At 38.3% G+C, this 23032-nt stretch overlaps 2 protein-coding genes across 2 annotated transcripts; one reads left to right on the top strand and one right to left on the bottom strand.

Moving 5' to 3' along the window:
* The first annotated feature begins 6835 nt into the window (after positions 1-6835).
* On the top strand, positions 6836-21255 carry LOC116286442 (uncharacterized). The gene is made up of 20 exons (XM_089033493.1): positions 6836-7173; positions 9309-9380; positions 9595-9666; positions 10157-10228; positions 10522-10593; positions 10811-10882; positions 11613-11684; positions 13141-13212; positions 13328-13399; positions 14592-14663; positions 15030-15101; positions 15279-15350; positions 15442-15513; positions 15808-15879; positions 16547-16746; positions 17195-17458; positions 18108-18440; positions 18974-19081; positions 19558-20157; positions 20234-21255. The coding sequence occupies exons 1-20, from the start codon at positions 6935-6937 to the stop codon at positions 20311-20313; spliced, it is 2760 nt and encodes a 919-aa protein (XP_088889619.1). The 5' UTR covers positions 6836-6934; the 3' UTR covers positions 20314-21255.
* On the bottom strand, positions 21232-22922 carry LOC116286447 (cytochrome c oxidase subunit 5A, mitochondrial). The gene is made up of 4 exons (XM_031692963.2): positions 22764-22922; positions 22049-22130; positions 21571-21858; positions 21232-21414 (listed from the first exon to the last, which is right to left on the bottom strand). Exons 1-3 carry the CDS (start codon positions 22825-22827, stop codon positions 21594-21596), a joined length of 411 nt encoding a protein of 136 aa, XP_031548823.2. The 5' UTR covers positions 22828-22922; the 3' UTR covers positions 21232-21414; positions 21571-21593.
* Positions 22923-23032: the final 110 nt, after the last annotated feature.

Here is a 23032-nt window from a genome sequence, read left to right as displayed (position 1 = left end):
AATAAACTTCAATATACGCAAAATGTCTCGTTGCTCTGACGAAATCGTCCGCTCATTGACGATAACGGAATTGCTCTCTCAACTCAATTGCCCTTCGATAAAACTATAGCCTAGCGTAAGACCGACTACGTCGGCAAACAGGATTGTTTATTGATGGCAAACGACTTGGCAATTGGTTTATAAAAAAAGTTAAATTGTAATACATTTTAAAACTTCGAATATGCGATGTCCAGTGGCTAGTCTACGTTGGCCTACGATATTTCCAAGCCTAGAGCTTGCGCGCGAAGCCCTACATGAACTCCGGAAGTAATGAAAGCCAGATGCTGGATGCGTAGGACGACTAATGCAATCAAAGACCTGTTCCCTCGATGGCATATAGGGACAAATTATCCTTATCAAGTGATATTTGAAGTCAAATATTATTAAAAATTTAAAGAAAATGTCGCCAGCAGTACTGACCGTTTCGCTTTACACTTCCTCCTAGCCTTGTTATGGTGGCTTTGGCAATTGGTTTTGTCTTTACCGAGTTAATTCTCCATATCTTAATAACCCGAGTCTCATTTATTTGGTGATAAAAGCATAGAAATCTTCCTTGATAAACAAGATAATATGTGGATTAGTTTAACTTTAAAATTCCAGTCAAGATATCGCTGGAATTTCCAAATTCGTTCACTTGACTGATTGAAAACTATATCGTCAAACACTAAAATATTCGTTATTAAAAAAATTCCCACGCGTTCGCTATTTCCTACATTCCTGTATCGTTAAATAAAAAACCTCTCTAACTTTGATTTTATTTTTATTGCTTTTCACTATCAGATCGCTTACGGCTAGAGGACAAACCAATTACTGACGTTATAAGTAAGAATGTAACATCCTGAAATAATTGTCAAAACGAAGGCTTCCGTGTTTGGGAAACCTTTCAAATGTGGGCGGACAAATCCAATAAATTCCAGTCCCCACTAACCTTTCCTTCTATCGAACTAACTTTCCTATCGAACTAACGGCAGAACACATCCTCCAGTTCGTACAAGAAACAAAAGAGTTTCTAAAACGAGGGATAAGACAAAAGCTATCTATCGACGAGTTTCTTATCTTGGCTTGTTTTGAATCGTCCCACGTGAAGTTGTAAGATTTATTGAAGTTTTTTTGTGTCTTTTTTGTTGTTGAGATATTTCTACGCGCGGGCGTTATTATTTTCCCCTTTAAACAAAGCAACTAGGAGACCTGATAACGACGCCTTATTTTTCTTTCTACGAGTTGAATTAAGATGAATTCATACGCCAAATAAACCTGGTTAAGATCTTAGACACGAAAAGAAGATCGACCAGAAAATTCTATTCAACATCCATCTTCTAAGCGTCGTTATTCGTCGAGAACTTGGGCTAACTTCCTTGTTGGAGATTTCCATCTGTAAGGTAAATACATATTTTCGCTTTTAAATAAATAGATGTTTCTAGATTTTCTCATTTTTCTTAGATTCGGTTTTTCCACTTTCCTTGGCTCCCATTTTTTCCGCATCGCTGTTTTACTACTTTTTTCACTCCTGTTTGATTTTTCGTCTTTCTTGAACATGTAGTCTAATGAAAACTTATTTTTACTGCTATCTCAAAATGTGTTTCAAAACCCATGAAAGTCTTCCTACATTTAATTAATGGGTTTCATTTTTACTGTTGCCAGGCTAAAACACTTAACACATAATAAATAGGTCTATAAGTAAGATACTGAGTAAGCAATTTTCATTGTTTTAAGATAAGTCATCATACGAAAATATATAGAGTAAATTGCCCCTACAGGGCTTCACCCAAACTGCTTCCAGACTTATCAGCGAGCTATATATCGTAAAGAACGGATGTATCTCCTGGCTTAGATAACTAAATTCCAAAGATATTTAAAGCATCGAAAGTTAAAAAAGAATACATTTAACTATAGATTTCCATTCCTAATTTAACTAGAAAATTATACATGTGATTTTATATGACATTTTCATGCTGAGGGTCTACTTTCTAGAAGTTTCTTTCTATTTTTTGTATTCAAATATAAATTTTCAACAGAACTGAGATATGGATACCTCGTATAAGAAAGTAGTCTTGCTAGTTGATATAGCTTTCCAATTACTCCAGAATGCTTTCCATAACCTTTTATTTAAAAATTCCTACGTTATCCTAGGGATAATATATATGAAGACTAGAATAGTACGAGCTAGTCGGAATATCGTACTCTTTAAATATTCAATTATTCCCTATCTTATTTTGGTCTTTCTTTATTATCAGATATTTTTTGATAAATTTTTAGTGTTGCGGAGTTTTTTTGTTCAAGATGAGTTTATTTTGAATGAAGACACGAAGTCTTTTCTATCAGGATGTTCAACGCAGTTCTTACTCTGAATTCTAATTAGTGAATGAAAAATGAAAAACGAAAGGGTGAGAGTTAATTCTATTCTCGATTAAATGGACGGAAAAATAATAAATAAGTACCTTAAAGCGCCCATCACACTTCTGACAATATTATCAGTATTGATTCTAACAAGGGCCAAAATTATAGGGGAGGGCTAATTGAGTTTGGGGGGGGGGGGGGGGCTAATTGAGTTTCTTCCGTCAACACAACGAAAAACAATATAAAAAAAGCATCGTTTTTTCTGCTTTGCCCCCCCCCCCCCCCCCCCCCCACCACCACCACCCCACTGGATCCGCCCTTGTCTACATCTGGTAAGATGTTGAATAATCTGAAAAAAACTATAGCCTTTGCTTCTTGAAGTCATAAAGGTTTTTCCATGCCATATGCTAATACTGTGACGTATGAGCATTTATGGTTATTTGTTGTTCCTTGTAATTCGAAACACCGGCTTCTATGTAAAAGCTAGCTTGCAATAATTTCTACAAGAGCAATGGGGAAAACAATGACGTATTTCAAATTTAATTTACCTGTGCTCGTAATGTTTTGTATATTAAATAATTATTCCTTATACGTCACAGCATTAGCATATGACACGACGTATTGATATCTTCAGATGTCATGTAATACCAAGGGAATATGAATAATGTGAAGTTTTCTATCAAAAACAAAGAATATCTGATATCCAAAGTCGAGGAGAAGACTGGGTCGAGTTAGTATTGCAATGCATTGTGGGCCTGTTTAGGAAACATATTTCCAAGATGGCGTCTATTTCGTCTCCTAAAACAGTCCCACAATATACTGTAATAGACCAAATTCAAAACTCGCACCGATGTGAGGCTTAAGTTGTGAACAAAGGGATCTGGCGTGACTCAAAGTAATCTGGCGTGATTCAAAAGTAACGAATCACGCAACATTCCTTTGTTCAAAACTTAAGCCTCATATCGGTGCGAGTTTTGAATTTGGTCTATACCAACTCGTCCCAGCCTTTAACTCGACCTCGGAATGGCTAACTACTTTCAAGATATTGTGCGATCATTCTGCCCATTGTTAGCTTCCCTCCGTGTTTTTGTATTAGCCAATCAGAAAGCTTACACTAGATTCTTCATTTTCTTTCGAGAAAACGATCTTCCATGGCAGCGAATGCTTAAAAAAATTTCAATTTTTTTCACAGATTTTTTGCGTTATTAAAAAAATGGCAAACAAGACAAGAAACTTCATTTCGATCGTACTTGCCTTCCTGATCGTTATGGAATGTCTTCATCCAATTTTAGCCATTTCTCCTTTGGGCAAATTCCCTTTAACAAGCTCAGGAAATGGAAAGCTAACTCTACCACTCGGAAAAACCGACCTGAAGCCGTCGGTTTGCAATATGAAAGAATTTCGGCAGAAAATACGACACCGAGGTTGTACTCCGGTCTTCGTCACCAACAACATGTGCTATGGACAATGTCTGTCTTTCTTTATCCCGAAGCGAAGGAAAGACTTCAAGTCGTGTTCATACTGCACACCTATAGAGAAGAGAATTCAAAAAGTTAAGTTGAGATGCCCGGGTCAACGACCTCGCAAGAGAGTCAAGAATATCAAGATAATAACTCGTTGTGAATGTAGAATATGCGGGCATGATTACATCTGAAACACAGATGCGCAGCTCCCAGAGAACTGAATCGTGACTTAAGGAGCGATTACACGGAGCAATTTTCTCTGCACCATTTTTCAGATTGCGTTGTAGGTTACACGCTGCAATGCGCCATGCATCTTGTGTCGCAATGCCGTTCCAACTCAAGTTGCAGAGAAAATTGCTCCGTGTAATCGCGCCTTTAGTCCCAAAATAATAGAACTGATATTTTAATCAAATAACTAAGTAATCTAATACTGTATAACTGTATAGATTTTGCTCAGTGACTTATAGAGAAAATATAGGAATTAAATATGAGTACAGTGGAACCCCGCTCTAAGGACACCCGCTTAATAAGGACACCCCGCTATTAAGGACAGGTTTCAAAGTCCCAACGAAAGCTCCATACATTTTCTGTTAAATTAACCCGCTTTATAAGGACACCCGTCAATAAGTACAAAGGACACATTTCTAGGACCTGAATAACAGTTTTCATACAAAATCAACCCCGCATTAAGGACACTTGAAATTTGAAGACGTCTTTACTGTATTTGTTTATTGATATAATGAGCTTAATACGGAATATATTGTCAGTTTTTTCATATCAACGGACCACACACTGATCATTGCAGTATAGTTTCCTATTACAGCATAATGAAATAGACAAAGCTCGCAATACCATTGCACTGTTATTTTCCAGAAATCAACTTAAAATGAAATTGTACAATGCAGTGCAGTAAATGCGAAAGTAGTTCTTGTACGGTCATGCACTTTTTGTTCCAGTTTAGGCTGTTATACTGAACATTGTAGTTCAATCTTTACAGTACAGTAAAAATAAATGGTTAAAAATGTGTTTACAGTAGTTTTTCTGACATCTCGGTTAATAGGGACACTCCGTTAATAAGGACAGTTTTGTCCGTCCCAACGGTGTCCTTATTAACGGGGTTCCACTGTATACGAAAATTAGAATATGACTTTAAATAGCGTATGTATGGAGTTTGTTTAGTAGCGGGATGTCATGAACTTGGACGCTCGGGGCATACTACTCGATGACGAGATGAAGACAATTTTTTCCAACAGCGCCAAAAATATTACAGGGCACGGTTGTACGAAGTGTGAATAGCGCAATCCGGCGGATAAATCTTATCCAGAGAATAAATTTATCGGGTAACAGCATTGACTTATCCACTGGATAAGGATATATTTGTTGGATAGCGCTATTCACCCGGCCTTCGAACAACCGGGCCCAGATGTCCAACGTGGGCAAATAGAAAGAATGGCGGAACGTGCGCCAACATAGAAACCTCAAAAGCGCGCGAAAATGTAGTTTCATTTATTGACGAATCAAAGCTTGTCTTAAATTTAATTATTTTAGTGTCTGAATTAAAACTGATAATTACTCGGACTACCTGTGGTTTATGGATAAACCTGTGTTACCAGTTTAATAAATTCGCAAAACATTAGGCAGTAACGTGACGCGTGACGGCCTTGAGATGACGTGACGCGTGTTCACTGTTCAATTCAGTGCCCCAATGTTTTTGATTGGATGAACAGTTATAGTCAAGCACTGTAATTGGCTCGGGGGGCCAGATCTGTCATTTCCGCTACACTGTCCAGCAATTTTTAACACTTATACGAAATCGGTTTTCACAATTGTTAGGGTGGTTGATGCGCATGCTCAAGGCATGAAACACATCGGACTTGGTTTTTTAACGGGAACATCGGACACATAACTTTATTTTCACGCTAATATTTCCTAGTGTCGGTTCGATGAGAGGGCCCTGGGAACGAGGTTGATGAAACACGTAGCCTTCGAACACTGCTTACACCAAACTAGCTGCAAACTTTATATGAAACACGAATAACAGAACACGAACAACTTGATCGAGAACAGGTGAAACTTGACTGAGAACAGGAGAAACTTGATTGAGATCAGAAAAAACTTGATATATATCATACACAACTTGATTATGAAATTTTGTAGCTCGATATTTTTTCACGTTTGGGCTAGCATATGTCAACTATGATCTGTGAAACACGAGTCACCTCATTTTGCGACTCAGTTCAGATGTGTTCATGTTTCAAAGAGCCAAAGTAAACTACAAATGATCTCTTCTGTGTGGGCTGAAGGTGACGAGCCGAGAATAGTTAGACTCCTAATAAGAGGGCCAAAAGTGTCGGCAAAACGAACAAGTTTAGGGTCTGAACTGAGTGCAAGAAGGATGGATGTGAAAAAAGAAGGAAAGAAAGAAGAAAAAATGAGGGAAGGAAGAATGAAGTAAAGTGGGAAGAAGGAAAATTTAGAGGTAATAAATGGGATATAGGAAAGAAAGAAAAAAAGAAATTAGTGAGGCAAGGAGGGAAGGAAGGAAGGAAGGAAGGAAGGAAGGAAGAAAAGAGAACATACTCGGAAAAGAGAGAAAAAAGAGAGAAAAAATGGAAAGAACAAAATAAAGCAGAGAAAAAAGAGGAGAAATGATTGAAAGAAAAGGAGAGGAGAAAGCCACCATTAATAAACAAAGATTTGACAGGTATCAAAAAATCGTAGACATTTTAAGTTAATAGATTTTCCATACGAGTTCACTTTTGATTAATATTGCAAGACCTTTTGAATTGAACTCAAAATATAATACCACAGTCTCAATTTGACAAAGTAAATACAATAAAGCTACAAATACGAACCAAAAACGCTTTGCGCTTGAAATAAATCAACTACACATACCGCGCGCGTGGCGGAATTACTTCAATACGCCTACGGAAGTTCCTCTCCCCTCGTAAGTATTATAATACTATACTCGCTTCTCATTGTGCTATTTAACCCCACAGGGTCATTGCCGCTCAAGGCATCAAGGCAGACGGTCTGGCCTAGCTCTCCAAGCCAGCCAAAGTACATCGATCTTAAGTTTCTATCGCTTGTTTACCATGAAAATGAAGGGAGCGCTGTTACTTTTGGCGGTGGTGTTTCTTGCCTTTGATAAAGGATTTTGTCAGAGACGCGCTCGAGAGGAAAAGTTCACTCGTTTTACATCGATTTGTCCGAAGAAGTGTGAATGTTGGAAAGATATTTCACCTCAGGATTCAAGTTCTGGTGTGTTGGTCAACTGTACAAATAGGAAACTCAAGCAATTCCCGTCTCCACTGCCAGCCTCGACGATAACCTTGTAAGTAATTTCATGGAAACCATTTGAAAGCATTTAAAAGCCATCGTAGAGCATGCTTAATTGATAAGAAGCCATTTTAGTGCGTGTGTAATGCATCGATCAATCAGATAACAACTCGTAGTGTTCGTAAAGGACTTCGTAGGACATTTGTAAACGTATAGAATCGAATGAACAACCGCATTGATTTGAAATTCAAGAATGCTTTTATTGCGAATTGTCTTAAAAGTCTCTAAATGTTATGTGATGTTAAATGTATGAGATGTTGGTTATCTGCGGCTGTTCTCTTGCGGGTTCATATGTCACGAATAGAGATTGGTTTACAACATTGTTTACAGTATTGTACTTGTTTAGAAGGAAGAACTATGGCACCAATAAAAAAAAATATGATAAATATCGGCTTTTGCTGGTTTGCCCTTCGTAGGTATAGTCATAGGCTTTATAGTATAGGCTTTATCGCTATTCATCGTAATAATATTACTGATGTATTAAATGAGAGAAATGAGAGTTGTGCTATGTCTGGGTTTAATGATATACAGCTCAAACGCCATGTGATACGATCCAGCTTTTCTTCTACATTGACCTATACAGCCAGCATACCTTCGATAAGCGGGGGTTGACCTCAACAAAATCATTTCCGTTCTAGTAAGATTTTATAGAGATTTTAGGCTTAGCTGTGACGGCGATGGGGGAAAACCTTGGCTATGCTTCCTAATCAGCTAAAAGTCCTCACAAACTTCACTCAAAAATCCAATCATGAAAAATATCAAGGCATTCTTTTCTAAATATACCAGATAAGGTTTTTGAAGGTTTTCTCCTCTTGAACTAATCATCATGATTAATTTAAATCTATCAAGCAATCAATAATTCATTTAATACCTGATTAATAAGCTATTTAATTCAAACATTTTTTGCATTGGAATTCTAAATGCTTAGGTATTACAATAGTGACAGTTCTGAAGCCCTCCAGTCGAGTGCTCTCTATTGGTTAAAAATAATTTTATATAGATAAGCATTTCCGTTTGTAGCACGATACTATACGCGCTAGATTTAATTTTTAAAATTTATTTATTCATTTATTTATTTATTTGGGGGGGGGGGGGGGGGGGAATAGTTTTGGAGTGTAAAACCAGTAGATAGATTTAATAACGTAATAAAATTCCATCATCATTATTCACTGGTTTATGATTCATAATTACATGCGGAAACCATTTGAGGGTTACGGTGGCTGGAGCCCCTCACGCTTGACCGCTACCTTCCACGTTTGGAGCGCTGGTGCATAAACATGTTTTATCCGATTGCAAATCTTTTTTGCACATAAGTCACATAAAGATTGAATTAATGTTTGATGCAGTTTTTAATGAGATCGGACGTCATAACACGTGATTATGATGAAATATTTGTTTTAGTTTAGAGAACAATTTTAGCCTTGCAGAGCGTTCAACACTAAAATGCTTCGTACCACATAATTATATACTAGATGCCTTCATTTATAGGGATTTTTGAAAACATCTATCTAGCTAATTATGAGATATTTGAGATTTTTTAACAACTTGTTTTAAACACTTGTTTACTTTATTCAACGTGGAGGCATCTGCAAGGCTAAAATTGTTTTCTAAACTAAAACAAATATTTCATCATAATTACGTGTTATGACGTCCGATCTCATTAAAAACTGCATCAAACATTAATTCAATCTTTATGTGACTTATGTGCAAAAAAGATTTGAAATCGGATAAAACACGTTTATGCACCAGCGTTCCAAACGTGGAAGATAGCGGTCAAGCGTGAGGGGCTCCAGCCACCTTAATATATGAAATATTATGAAATGAATACGCTGTACTTTTGTTAAGTGGTACTTGACTGAGTGTAACCCCCACAAGCTAAAACAACAATTAGAATCTTAGACAGTAGGTCAATATCCATTTATGGAGTAACCCTGAATGAATGGATGGTCGGCGAATGAAGGGACGGACGGACGGACTTCTCATTTCATGTTCGTATTTTGAACGAGCTCTACGCTCTTGGACGACACATGATTGAATTAACTATTATTATTACGGACGGACAGAGGGACGGACGGACGGTCGGACACAAAGTTCACCTAAAGTTCGATTATTTCTTTATTTATTTTCCAGACTTTTGGACCGAAACAGGATCTCAGAACTCAGAAGTGAGGATTTCAGGAGCGTCAAGAAACTACGAACTTTGTAATTCATTCTTTCATTTTAAAACTCATTACTGTCGGGCCCAGCCCTGCTGCGTTGCGCGCGCTTGTTAAGGGGGAGGGGGAATGGAACGAGGGTCCAGTTTTGAAATCAATTCCTCCCCTAAACGTGTAGCGCACGATACTTTTTTAATTTCTCATTTTGTTACTAATGTTTGTTGCGTTATATGAGTTGGATCTTTGCTCTGAATTTTTAGGAATTTGGAAGGAAACCGACTGAGAAAACTACAGCTTGCTTCGTTTGCTTTTTTGCCGTCACTGACTAATTTGTAAGTAAACAATATTCCATACTAAATTTTACCAAACTGCGTGTGTCTTTTTCGATCCCCTCGACTGTGTTTAATAAGTTATTAGTAAATTTCGAGCTAAATGCTAGACACCTTAATATTGACCTAGTTCATAGACATTTTATTTCGAATGATCGAGAAGCGGCACGGCACGGACACGGCCATGATTGTCATATAATATAAAATTGACAAGATCCTTCAAACCAATCTCAGAGCGCGAAATTACTGCTCATCCAATCAAAATGCTTGGACACGGTCACGGTCATGTCTGTGTTTTGGAGTTTTTCACATATCATACAAAAACTGCCCTAAAATGAGAAGGCATGCGAAAAAAAAGTTTCTCTTGAATAAATCAAACACCACTCAACATTCCTCCATAAAAATTTCATCCTCGGCAACCCAGGGGTCTGCCGCTCGTTCACAGGGCACAGGCGAGCTTTAAGTTGTTGTGACGTTTTATTCGTTTGCTTAGGAATCTAAGGAAAAATCGAATCAGCGAAATTCATTTCGGATTTTTGCGCAACACAGGAGGAGTCAGAATTTTGTAAGTATTGGACACAGAAAAGAGACAAATCTTATTGATACGTCATATGTTTTTTTGTATTTGTTCGTTCGTTCGTTCGTTCGTTCGTTCGTTCGTTCGTTCGTTCGTTCGTTCGTTCGTTCGTTCGTTCGTTCGTTCGTTCGTTCGTTCGTTCGTTTGTTTGGGTTTTTCGTGGGTTGGTCTTGGTTTTCTGTTGGCGTTGTTGTTGTCGCACGGCGTCATCATGGATTTTCCCGCTCAAATTTTCTTTAAAAGGGAGTCATCTGTTAATCTCCTTTTCATTTTTGCTGTAGAAATTTAGCCAATAACGAGATATCTAGTCTACAGTATGCGATGTTTGATATAGCGGATCATTTACAAGTACTGTGAGTATGAAACATAAATGATTTTAAAGAACGAGAAAGAATAAAGACTGAAAATATTTGACCAACCCTCGCTGACAGCTTCCAAAATCCAGCTTTTCTCGTCACGTCTCAGGAGCGTTGTTTGTCTTTTTGTACTCCTAATTACTCGGCGCTGCTCCATTACTCGTCTCTTTGTTTTATTTCCTTTAGTTAAGATGGTTTATTCGTTTCGTTGTAGTGATCTCAGCAATAATAATATCAGTCTGATCGAGGATGGTGCGTTTCTTGGGCTGAAAAGATTACAAACATTGTAAGTACAAGATACCTAATGTCGGTACTGTTAAAGCGCTGCCTCTTCAGTACCGCTATGGCTGTGGATTTGATCCGTACCCTCCATTATATATTGGATGGTTGTCTTCTGTGATCCCAATGTACTGTTTAAGCGCTGCCTCTTCAGTACCGCTATGGCTGTGGGTTTGATCCGTACCCTCCATTATATATTGGATGGTTGTCTTCTGTGATCCTAATGTACTGTTTAAGCGCTGCCTCTTCAGTACCGCTATGGCTGTGGGTTCGATCCGTACCCTCCATTATATATTGGATGGTTCTCTCCTGTGATCCTAGTTTTGTTACTCCAATTTTCTTCCCTTCTAAAAACAACCACCTTAATCTTGGGGATCACAAGTTCACTAATATAGGACTGGAGCTTTGCTCTCTTGTTGTTGTACCACGGTGTTTTTTTTTTTTTTTTTTTTTTTTTTTGATTTTTTAAAAACATTTCAATTTTTTTTAAAAAAAAAAAACCACGGTGTTGCTAATCAAAGAAAAACAGATTGAATATGATTTTAAACGAACATTACAGCTAAGATATCGAAACTTGGCTTGCTTTCTCTCCTACTTTACTTAATGGCCCATAATATCCCAGAATACAATGCATGTTTTGTGACGTTGTTTCTTTATGTGTTTGTGGATCATGGCTCAAGCTAAACTTGTGTTAACTTTACGGAAATCGAATGAGACAATTCTTGCTTCTTCAATAGGCTTTTGAACGACAACAAGATCAAACGTGTCACAGCGCAGTTGTTTCCTGATGTTTACTTGCTCAAGTTCCTGTAAGTATTATTAGATAGAACTTGCACGTGACGCCAAACAGGGGGGGATCCAGGATTTTTTCAAAGGGGGGTTGTAGCATTGATTGAGGTACTTGTTTGGCGGGAAATTAGCATAGGGTTCCCAAACGGAAGTAGGTCTTATGACAATGATTATTTGCTGCAGGCGAGCATGGTTGTTTCAGGTCCCACACACGGCGTATAGAAAAATAAGCGAGCGAAATGTGTTCGGCACCCCTGTTTTAATAAGACTCGCGATGCTGTTGGTGTTGTCATGAAAATAATAATAATAATAATAATAATAATAATAATAATAATAATGATAATAATGATAATAATAATGAATCACGATGGCTCTCATAGGGGGGTTGCAACCCCCAAAACCCACCCCTAGATCCGCCACTGCCAAAGGAGCACAATTTGAAAGACAAAACGAAAGAATTTCAATCTCCTGAGAATTGGAAACCTTTTCGGATTGTAGAGTAGCTACAAAGCTAGTATCTCCGAAAAATATATAAACTAAATAAAGTAAATCTTAAGTAGTAAATAAATGAAGATGTAAAAAATGATCAATAACTAAGTTAAGTTAAGTCAAGTATCCTCACTTTTGTTTTATAACTACTAATAGAATCCAGAGTCCTATGCTCATCCCTGAGAGAATTCCAAAGCTTAACCCCTAAAAAAGTGAGAATGAAGCTCATACCTAGTGGTAATCGCTTTAGGTACCCACAGCTTCCTAACCCCCATTAAATTATATGAACTAAGGCGATGCTTAAAGTTTGAATTTAAGTATGATGGTGCCATATTATTAAGGCATTTGAAAACAGTTATTACAATGTCCTGTAATCTTCTCGTTTTCAGAGATTTGAGTATTGTAAGGGGTCTATAGACCTCCTTGGCTCGGGCGTAACGTTTGAATAATTTCAGACCACGCGTCATTCCCAAGAGTATCATTTCTTTGTTTAACGGTTGCGCATGAGAAGACACATGAATATGAATACAACTCAAACAAAGGATTCTCGAGGGAATGACACCTGGTCTGAAATGGGTAATCTTGGGTAACCAAGAATGATTGGTTATTTAGGGATTTGGATTAACTTATTAACCGACGCGTACGCTTACGTAAGCGGTCACGAGGCAGGTATAGGATACAGTAGTTCGTTACATACGATTGGACCGTTGGTCACAGCAGTATTTTTGGCGTATATGGACCGGAAAACTGAATAAATCAAGCCAGCACATAACAGAACAGATGAGTAACAGTTTAAACAGTTTCTAACGGCTAAAAAACCACCAATTTTTGCCCTAGCGCCCTTGATATAGCGCAATGACAGGAATGGCCGCAACAATGAATTTAACTACAGCAGCAACAGTAACAATGTCAGGAACAAGTAAAAAGACATTATTATTTTTATTGCTTGTTGTTGTTACTATTCATGAAACTTTTCTTGCATTTTAGGAATTTAAATCGTAACTTGATTGACAATATTGAGCCACGTAGTTTCCAACGCCAGAATTCCCTTGAAATATTGTAAGTAATGAATCATTAATCCGATCCCAATAAAAGTAGGATCTTATGTCCTATTGACGTTTTTAATTGTTTGGGATACCTGTGTCTTTTAACAGCATGTGATCTGATTTGACAGGACGCTGATTGACAATCGACTGACAAAAGTATCGAACACTATGCTAATGGGACTTAATTCTCTGAAAAAACTGTGAGTAAAAAAATTAACAGGCGCACTATCAATTTCTTGCGATTGGGGTGGAGGGGGGGGGGGGGGTAAATTTGCGACCTTGTATCGCTCCTTCCATTTGGTTCAAGCGAGTTTTAATTTTCTTCTTAGAACCCCTTATTTTTTTGGCAGCTGTTTCCAACATGTGTGTATGCGCAGTACCAAAAGCCAGATTAATGTTATTCCTGAATTGATTATTTTTTAAGACTTTGTTTATACCACAGGTAGCCCAAGCTTGGTTTCTGTGGTGTCCTGCTATAAGGAAATGTATGGAGATTCATCAAAAATTTCAATAAAATCATTGAAACGTGAAATAAGGCCTCGAAATTTTACCCGATCATTGAGAAATAGCACTTCTTTCGCTCTGCGTGGTTATTTTTTGAATTTAGCCCGTTTTAAGATTTTTTTCCCCACCAGTAAGAAATAAGAGAAGGTTGGAAACTCGAGTCCCAAAAGCGAACCATCACGGGTCTTTGAAACCTCGTACGTCTTCGAATTTTCTTTCCAGCGCCAAATGTTAGTCATGACCCTTCTCTCACATCTCTATAGAACCGAGAAAGTCGCATTAGATATTAATCTTCGCGTCTTTAAGTCATGAAATTTGCCTGTATTCACATACTACCTCGCTTGTTCTGACCCGTACTTGGAGCTCACTGTACACCAATTCAACGGATTTCTTTCGGCAATCGACCCGAGGTCACGCCGAGATGAGATGTGAGAGAAGGGTCATGACTAACATTTGGCGCTGGAAAGGAAATTCAAAGACGTACGAGGTTTCAAAGACTCGTGATGGTTCGCTTTTGGGACTCGAGTTTCCAACCTTCTCTTATTTCTTACTGGTGGGGAAAAAAATCTTAAAACGGGCTAAATTCAAAAAATAACCACGCAGTTAAAAAAAAGTGCTATTTCTCAATGATCGAGTAAAATGTCGAGGCTTTATTTCTTGTTTCAATGATTTTATTGAAATTTTTGATGAATCTCCATACATTTCCTTATAGCAGGACACCACAGAAACCAAGCTTGGGCTACCTGTGTTTATATTGGCAAGAAACAAATGTGATTGCGCACTCCTTGGAAGTTGTGTCCAAAGTCAATCCTTTTATAGCTTTTGAAGTCACTTACGCATGCGCATGTATAGTTTACCGCTGACTTAGCATATTGGGTATATTTGTAGGCATTTACAGCGTAACAGGATATCAGAAATTGATCCATGGTCCTTAACCCCACTGAAGAACTTGGAAGCCTTGTAAGTGTATTCTCTTCTGATTTCGAAGATTTTTCTTACGTTTACAAACCGATAGATAGAACGCATCCCAATCTGTTAACTCCAATTTATTGACCGACTGACCGACTGACCGACGGGGGAAGGACGGACGGACGGATGGATGGATGGATGGATAGTGGATGGATGGATGGATGGATAGTGGATGGATGGAAATGGATGGAGGGATGGATGGATGAATGGACGGACGGACGGACGGACGGATGGATGGATGGATGGATGGATGGATGGATGGATGGATGGATGGATGGATGGATGGACTGATGGACGGAATGGACTTATACTCATAAATTCTATTCATTGACTGATAATTCAATGGTCTATTGCTAGGTATCTTTACGCCAACCGTCTAACCTCTATAGAGCCGAATTTATTTGTGGGTTTGGGAAAGCTTAAAGTGCTGTAAGTATAATACCGTGTATAACTAAAACTGTTTCATATTAATTGGGATGGTGAGATTATTTTCCTAGCTGTTCTATTATGTGCCATTTACACATGCTAATTGTTTATATCTTGCAATTCTTTTTAAAGTTATTAATTCTATTAGATTTATATTTATATCTTATTTTATTTTTTCAGACATCTAGGTGTCAATAGTATCCGATACATTGCCGACAATTCCTTTATTGATCTCAGAGCTTTAACAACTTTGTAAGTATTTATTTTCATGTCAATAGTTCTTACCGATAAGACAATGCCTTTCTTATTTCGTCTCACTTTCTTTATTTTTTCATTTTTTCAGGTATTTGGACTCCAATAAACTCACTACGATTTCCAAATGGATCTTTTCTGGGCTTCGTCAAGTTAGAGATTTGTATGTCTATATGTTACGAACTTGACTTCGCTCAAGGAACGTACTGCGTACTTGCTTGCTGAACTGACAGCGCACGGCTTAGCAACTTCAAAATGCTTGCGCCTTTTTTAAGAATTAAGTGGTCCAAGCTTTAGACCTTGGGGGACACCTGTTAAAAACTTGTCAAATTCTTTCTCCTCTCTACTTAGCAACTTATACATGCTTACACCTTTTTTAAGAAGTGGTCCAAGCATTAGACCTTGGGGAATACCTGGTAAAATATGGTCTCATTTCTTTATCTTCTCAACTTTTCAGGCAGTTGTATTTCAATGACATTTCTTTCGTCGCCAAAGATGCCTTTGCTGAACTAATCATGCTGAACCGACTGTAAGTAGAACAAATTTGACCATATATTTTCCCTTAATAGACCTCTTTACCTCGGGCGTAATGTTTTCCCATTCCAGACCAATTGCCATTCCCTAGAGTAACATTTCTTTGTTTAACGGTTGTGCATGAGAAGACACATGAGTATGGATACATTCCAAACAAAGAATCTTATTCTCAAGACCCCGTGTCATTCCCTAGAGTATCATATCTTTGTTTAACGGTTGCGCATGAGAAGACACATGCATTCCAAACAAAGAATCTTATTCTCAAGAACACGTGTCATTCCCTAGAGTATCATATCTTTGTTTAACGGTTGTGCATGAGAAGACACACGAATATGGATACATCCCAAACAAAGAATCTTATTCTCAAGACAATGACACGCGGTCTGAAATGGGACAAAATCACACCTATGGTAAAGAGGTGTATTTGCAATCTGAATGGTATAGAGTGCATACCATATATCCTTGTAAAAGTTAACTAACAAAAATGTATAAATTAATGCAAAGGTTTGTAGGCCTACGGTTTAATGAACTTACACATTTATGCAAAGATGTGCAATTTCTTACCAAGTTTTTCACGGATATATGGTATGCGCTCCATTGGAGTTAGATAATTTACGTTTGTAAAACATTTATAAATCTAACAATTCTGATAATGCTAACAGGGTATGGGACATACCATTTTACTTCCGTCAACGCGTGGAGTACGCCAATGCAATAGGAAACAGCCTGCACTGCGATTGCAATGCATTGTGGTTACGTAAGTGGCTAAAACGAACAAGAAAGTCATTAATAACGTGTCAGTCTCCACCTGCACTTAAAGGGGTTCCTTTGATCACTGTCAATGACTCCGACACAGTATGTGGTAAGCAATTGACCAATATCTTTTTTCTTCTCTATTTTTTCTTTCTTTCTCTGTTTTTTTTTGTTTTTTTTTTTGTTTTTTTTTGTTTTTTTTGTTTTTTGTTTCTTTGTTTCTTTGTTTGTTTGTTTGTTTGTTTCTTCCTTCCTTCCTTCTTTCCTTCCTTGTTTATTTTTCTTCGTTCTACAAATATTTTTACTAACATAATTTTCTTCGCTTTCTCCCTGCATTTAAAAAAAACTCATATCTACCATCTCCTCTTCTTCTTTCTCCCTACCTTCCTCCTCCCCACTTCGGCATTTTTGTCCTCACCACAGGAAGCCCAAGGAGCAAAAAGAGCTAAGGAGATAGATACCTGCGGAGGAGGATAATGCAGATGTGATGCTGAGTCTGATACGCTATTCTCGATTCCCACCCTTGATCATTTGTGCACTTTTTTTTACCTTAACAGAGCGAGTACACGTCTCTGTGAGCCCTAAACGATTACTCGTAATATACGGCGAGGATGCTACACTTGACTGCAGAGCCAAGCCAGGTGCGACTTACTCGTGGACCTTGAACGGCTCAGCCTTGAAGCTCGACAACCTCCATATTGTCAATCCTCTGGGGACTCTTCTTATTAAATCGGTTTCTAAAAGAGATGTCGGTCAGTACGCTTGTGTTGCGACTAACGCGGCTGGGTCTTCTGCTGCTGCTGCAGAACTATACATTGGAGGTAAGTAAACGGAAAAAAATAGTTCTGCTAATTAGAACACTAGTGCATGCGCGCACACTACGCGTTCAGCGTAGATCGACTCTTCTATTTCATATATTTGCCTACAATACCAAACCTAAGATTGCGCGCGTTCATTGTGCACGCAGTAAGTCAACCAACCGTGATTTCGGCCCGGTCCTTTGCAACAATGACCTTAAAATTTTGTGTATAAAATTCTTAGCAATTTAGCCAAATTGGTGCTATTATATTGCGCATTTTTTTGCCGTGGTCTTCCTGCGGTATCATGCATGTTACGTCATGCAACAATAGACCTCTTCGGCTCTGACGTAATGTTTTCCCTTTTCAGACCACGTGTCATTCCCTAGAGTATCATTTCTTTGTTTAAGGTTTGCGCTAGGTTGCACATGAGAAGACACATGAATATGGATACAGCTCAAACAAAGAATCTTATTCTCAAGAGAATGACACGTGGTCTGAAATTGGACAACATTACCCCCAAGCCGAAGAGGTCTATTATACACTTGACGACAGATGCGCAAACCCGTTTTGTGAACCATTTTGTTTAAAACTCTCTCTCAAGTATGAAAAAATATATCAATTACAGATCTGAATTTTTTTGTATTAAATCAAATTTAATCATGCTTTTCAGAGAGGCCAGTTTTTACCGTCTTACCGGAAGTCGTCGATGTTGAAGAACCAGTCAAACCAGTTATCTTCAAGTGCAGTGCTCAAGGAATTCCCAAGCCCAAAATCACTTGGTTCAAGGAAGAACTACAGATCCGCGTCGCTTCTGAAGACAGCTCTGACTTCCACATCAACTCGGATGGAGCTCTTACGTTCCTTGGAAAGAGGCACCATATTACGGAAGAGGGACACTTGATTATTCTAAATCCTCGTGGAGGTGACGAGGGGTCGTATACATGTGTAGCACAGAACGAAGTAGGAAAGATTTCACACAAGACGTCACTCTATGTTGATATGAGTAAGTGATATGGTTTGATCGGAGTAGTCTTTATATGTATGGAAGTGCCCTGAGAAAGAAGCTATGGTAGGGGAGGTTTGACTGGGCGTGATTTATTCGCATCTCAGCCCACGCTGTGGAATGAGGATTGTTTTTCTATCAACTAATAACGCTTAACAAGTGAAGATACACCATAACGGACGATATCATCCTCAAACTAAATCGGTCTCTTGAGGTGCGCAATTGAATCACTGCCACAACATACATAAAGGCCGCAGACACAAGGTATATATTCATAGCTTTTCAAGATAAACTGTTTCTAGGTTGGTATCACTACAAGAGAAAACGTTTTACTGCGGTTTTCGATAACTCTGTAGTTGCGAGCTGCATGCTGAAATTTAGTTTTTCACTGCCGTCAATTTAAAATAATCGATACCTTTGATATTATTGACTCGCGGCAGTAAAAAACCAATTTCCAAACAAGCCGTTGGAATATCTTAGTTCTCAGCATATCGAAAACCGCAGTAAATACATCTTTCTGTTGTGTTTTTCAGGTTCTAAATGTCGGTACGCGTGCGGCACAGGTGAGGTTTGCCAACCTTCTGCGTATTCCTGTGTTTGCAAGGATGGCTTCCGCAAGGATGGAGAACATTGTGTAGAATGTGAGTATGTCTCTCCTGTAAATTCCACTAGCCCGCAAATAGTTTTCATGAGTGCTCGCAATTAGTTTCTCATTACGTGATTCTCGATCGAAGAGGCACGCAAATTACAGTTATAGTCTTAAAGCCTGGTTATCTCTAGTGACTCAAGCCGACGCAAAAACTAAAACTGCCCGTTCTCTTGCGTTTACGTCTCTTCTTTTCATAGTGAGAAAATGTACTATATTTGAGTTGCCTCTGCTTTCGTCACTAGTGTGAAGCAGTCTTAATTCAAAGGTGTATTTTAAACTTCTAATCGCATTCACATTCACAAATAACCTGCGTAGCGGTGCATAGAGGGTTTCTCTCCCTTCCCTGATCCCACTCTTCTCTCCCTCCCTCCGCCGCACTTTGCGCCGCTAAGCAGACGAATTCCCAAATGTGAACGCATCCCCTGCATGCGTTGTTTAAGTGGTTTCTAAACAGTATTACATTTATAGATAAGAAGACAACACCAAGACCGTACGTCCCGCCGAAACGCGTAACTGGGACTGGCTCTGGTTCTGGTGCGGGATCAGCCGTGGGATCTGCTGTGGGATCTGCTACGGGATCCGGGACGGGACCAGACACCGGTACAGTCACGGGGACCACTACAGGTTCAGGCACAGTCACAGGTACATCTGGCGATGGCTCCGGTGTTTCACCACAAGTTAGCGGTGAGAGTTCTGGTGGTGGATCTGGTTCACCGGAGGTGAGCTCCGCTACTGGCGGGGAGAAAAAACCTCCGATCGACCAAGAAGAATCGGGGGATGAAGTACCTACCCGGCCAAGCACTCGCAAGCCTTCAAATCATGGTACCAACGTGCCTACTTCTAGCAGTTCAAAATTACCAAACAAACCAAAGAAAATCATCGATATTGATGGAAGTTCAAGCGGCAGCGCCGAACAAGACAAAATCGATGCTGGAAGCACAGATGATAAAGATGACACCGGAAGTACCGAGAAAGACAAAGATGATACCGGAAGTACAGATGGGATAGATGATACCGGAAGCGGAAGTGGAGAGACTGAAGATGGATTCGTAGAAGACTTGATGCCAAGTATGTCTCGAAAACAATGAAACTTCTACAAGTCATATCCTAATCATAAACAGATTAATTTATGATTTTTTTTCAGAACGAACAAACCTCTTCCCTACTCCTGTTGTTGGCTACAGCAGATCAAGAATTAGACCCCTTGGCCGACCACCGACATAGGAATACTGAATTGCATACCAGAGAAAAGATAACTGCCTTGGAAAGACAGAATACCCTTAAATCGTGACGACTATGCAAATTAGATACTTGCACGAGGGGATAGGAGGATAGGCATATATTTTGTAAGAGTCTAGACAAAACAGCAATTTTTGAGTGGAGTTCTACCCATACAACACAAATTCCAGATAGAGTGCATGTATGATATATCTGTAAAACAATTACTAAGTGGAGTATAATAGTTTTATATAATAAGAATTTAACTCAGGTATAAGCTGCACAAAAATGTGATTGAGGTATTTGGTTTTGTATTTGGTCACTGTTCTTTTCCAGTAATATCCACTTTTTTGGTATAAAAGAATGCAATAGGTCGTTTAAATGATGGCATCATTTTACTATCACTACCAAAATGCTTTGTGAATTTTCTTTCTTATTCAAATTTTTATTCCCTTATGAGAAAAGAAAAACAATTGGTGCTAATTAACTGAACAAAAGAAAGTGTGCAAGGGATTCTGGTAGTGGTAGTAAATGATGCCATAATGCAAGTGTCCTATTTCACAATACGTCTCAGGGCTTAAATAATGGCTACTCATTCTCTGGCCATTATTTTAAGCCCTGTGTTTTGTTTTGTTTCATGTATTATATAGAATGCACTCTTCCACCTTATATCTTTCTCCCTTTTTACACTAACGTGAAGCAACAAGTGTAGTTTTAAAAATAAGGGGAAAAAATAAGGGGAAAAAATAAGGGTCATACAGTTTTGATATCTACAAAACCATATGACTAGTGAAACCTATTAGTTCGCTAGCCTTAAGTCTATGAAAGAAAAAAACAATTTTAGCCCTGTAGGGGAATACATTATGAGTCATGTATTATCGCAGTACTAGTTATACTGCTCTCAATTCTAAAGTTCAAATGAAATCAATAAAATGATTTTTATTATTATTTTGTGTTTAATTTACAACAATCTTCCATAACAGACAGTAGTTAAATGCACATGTCTCACAAAAAAAAAAAACAAAAAACATATTACTGATTCTTTATAATTAAAACAGATGACACATTCTTTGTAAATCCCAAATAGTGGTCACTCTAATGGATGACCTAGAATAAAAACAATAACACCTGAGTCCCTTTATCATTGATATTATACCATGAAATTGCAATGCATTCTGGTACTTGTAGTACTAAAATGGCACCATTATGCAAAGACAACAAATTCAACCAATAAATTAAGGCAAAAATTCAAAATCAACTTACCAATGGTGAGCGATACGTCAAGTCTACTTAGAAATGCCAAGTTCTTCAGGAGTACTGATCCCAAGTTCATCAATCACAGGCTTGCATTCCTTTACAATATAACTATAAATTTCTTTATTGCCAGCAGCCTTGTCTTTAATAGACTCAAGAATTCTCACTGACATGCCATAGTCATTTAGACGACGGCAAGCATGTAGCATTGCATTGATGATTTTGGGTTCTGGGACCAAGTCATGGCCGTAGAGTTCGTTCAGGCCTCGTCTTAACTCCCATGAATCAATGTCTGGTCTGTAACGAGATTGAAAGTACCAGTAATTGAAAAATAGTTATAAAATCCCAAATAGTATGATTTAGATTATTCCATACTAAATTAGTTAAGCTTTTGGAAAAGGTGCTATATAAACACCAATTATTATTAAGATAGAACCATTTCCCTTGCATTTCCGAGTCATTCAAAATCTATTCTCCTCACACGAACCTGCTAAAGTATGCCTCCCATCTTGCATCAAAAGCCTCTTCTGATTCTTTGGGCTTATTACTGGACTGACGAGCAGTTATACCTACGGAAATAACAATTTAAACAAGTTCATTAAATGTCTAACTGGTTTGAAATTTAGCATAATAAGTTTTACAGTGAGTGGGAGCCTAAAGAAACCTTAGAAAATACTTACTCAAGATTGAGACCCAACAAACTTTACTCTGACACATGTGATACCAAGTCTAGGATTTAAACCTGAGACACCGGAGGTGCAGGGCAAGTGCACTACCCACTACCACTACACCATTCTGGATTCTGTTATTGACATTTAAGTCCAATACTATACTGTAAATACATACATTTACGAGGATATTGAATGCAAAGATATCTGTGAACTTGTTTAGCCATGGTACTTTAGTTTTTCTAGTGCAAGCAGTTCAAAAAACGTTCACAGACATCTCTGTACATATTTGTACGCTGAGAAAAATTGCTGTTAAATTTAGCATCTGTGGTCTATCAAAATAGCACTTTTGAACATAGTGACAACATCACCAAAACCAAAATACCGTAAACTAAAACTTTGGAATAGTAGCTTTTGCATCTATTCACAAGATCCAAAACATCAAACGTGATCTTTGGCACGACCTCGAGCTCAGAAGAGGTTTCATAAATTTCCAGCAGACATTAATCAAGCAAAGTCAGGCAAAAAACTTACCTAAAGCTGGTACAGCTCTAGAAAATCCCGGAGAAAGAAGTCTTCTTGATACAACTCTTAGCATTTTTTCTTAAATTAAGCTAAACAAGCTCTACAATAACTACTTGTTATTCACAACTTGTTCCTCCAAGAAAACAAAATGGCGACCGGTGAGGAAAGTATCCCACAATCCAACGCGATCATACAACCGCTGAGCTCAAAACTCGCTGGAGCATCTTCCCGATTGGTTGTCGATTAATCGACTAGTTATTGATTGGTAAAAATCGGAA

The sequence above is a fragment of the Actinia tenebrosa genome, unplaced genomic scaffold (assembly GCF_029948245.1).
Source record: "Actinia tenebrosa isolate PJP-AT-01 unplaced genomic scaffold, QUT_ActTen_1.0 PGA_scaffold0__85_contigs__length_37466705, whole genome shotgun sequence".
In the NCBI taxonomy this organism is placed as follows: domain Eukaryota; kingdom Metazoa; phylum Cnidaria; class Anthozoa; order Actiniaria; family Actiniidae; genus Actinia; species Actinia tenebrosa.
The sequence above is the reverse complement of the archived record's forward strand: the minus strand, read 5'-3'. Positions and strand labels throughout refer to the sequence as shown.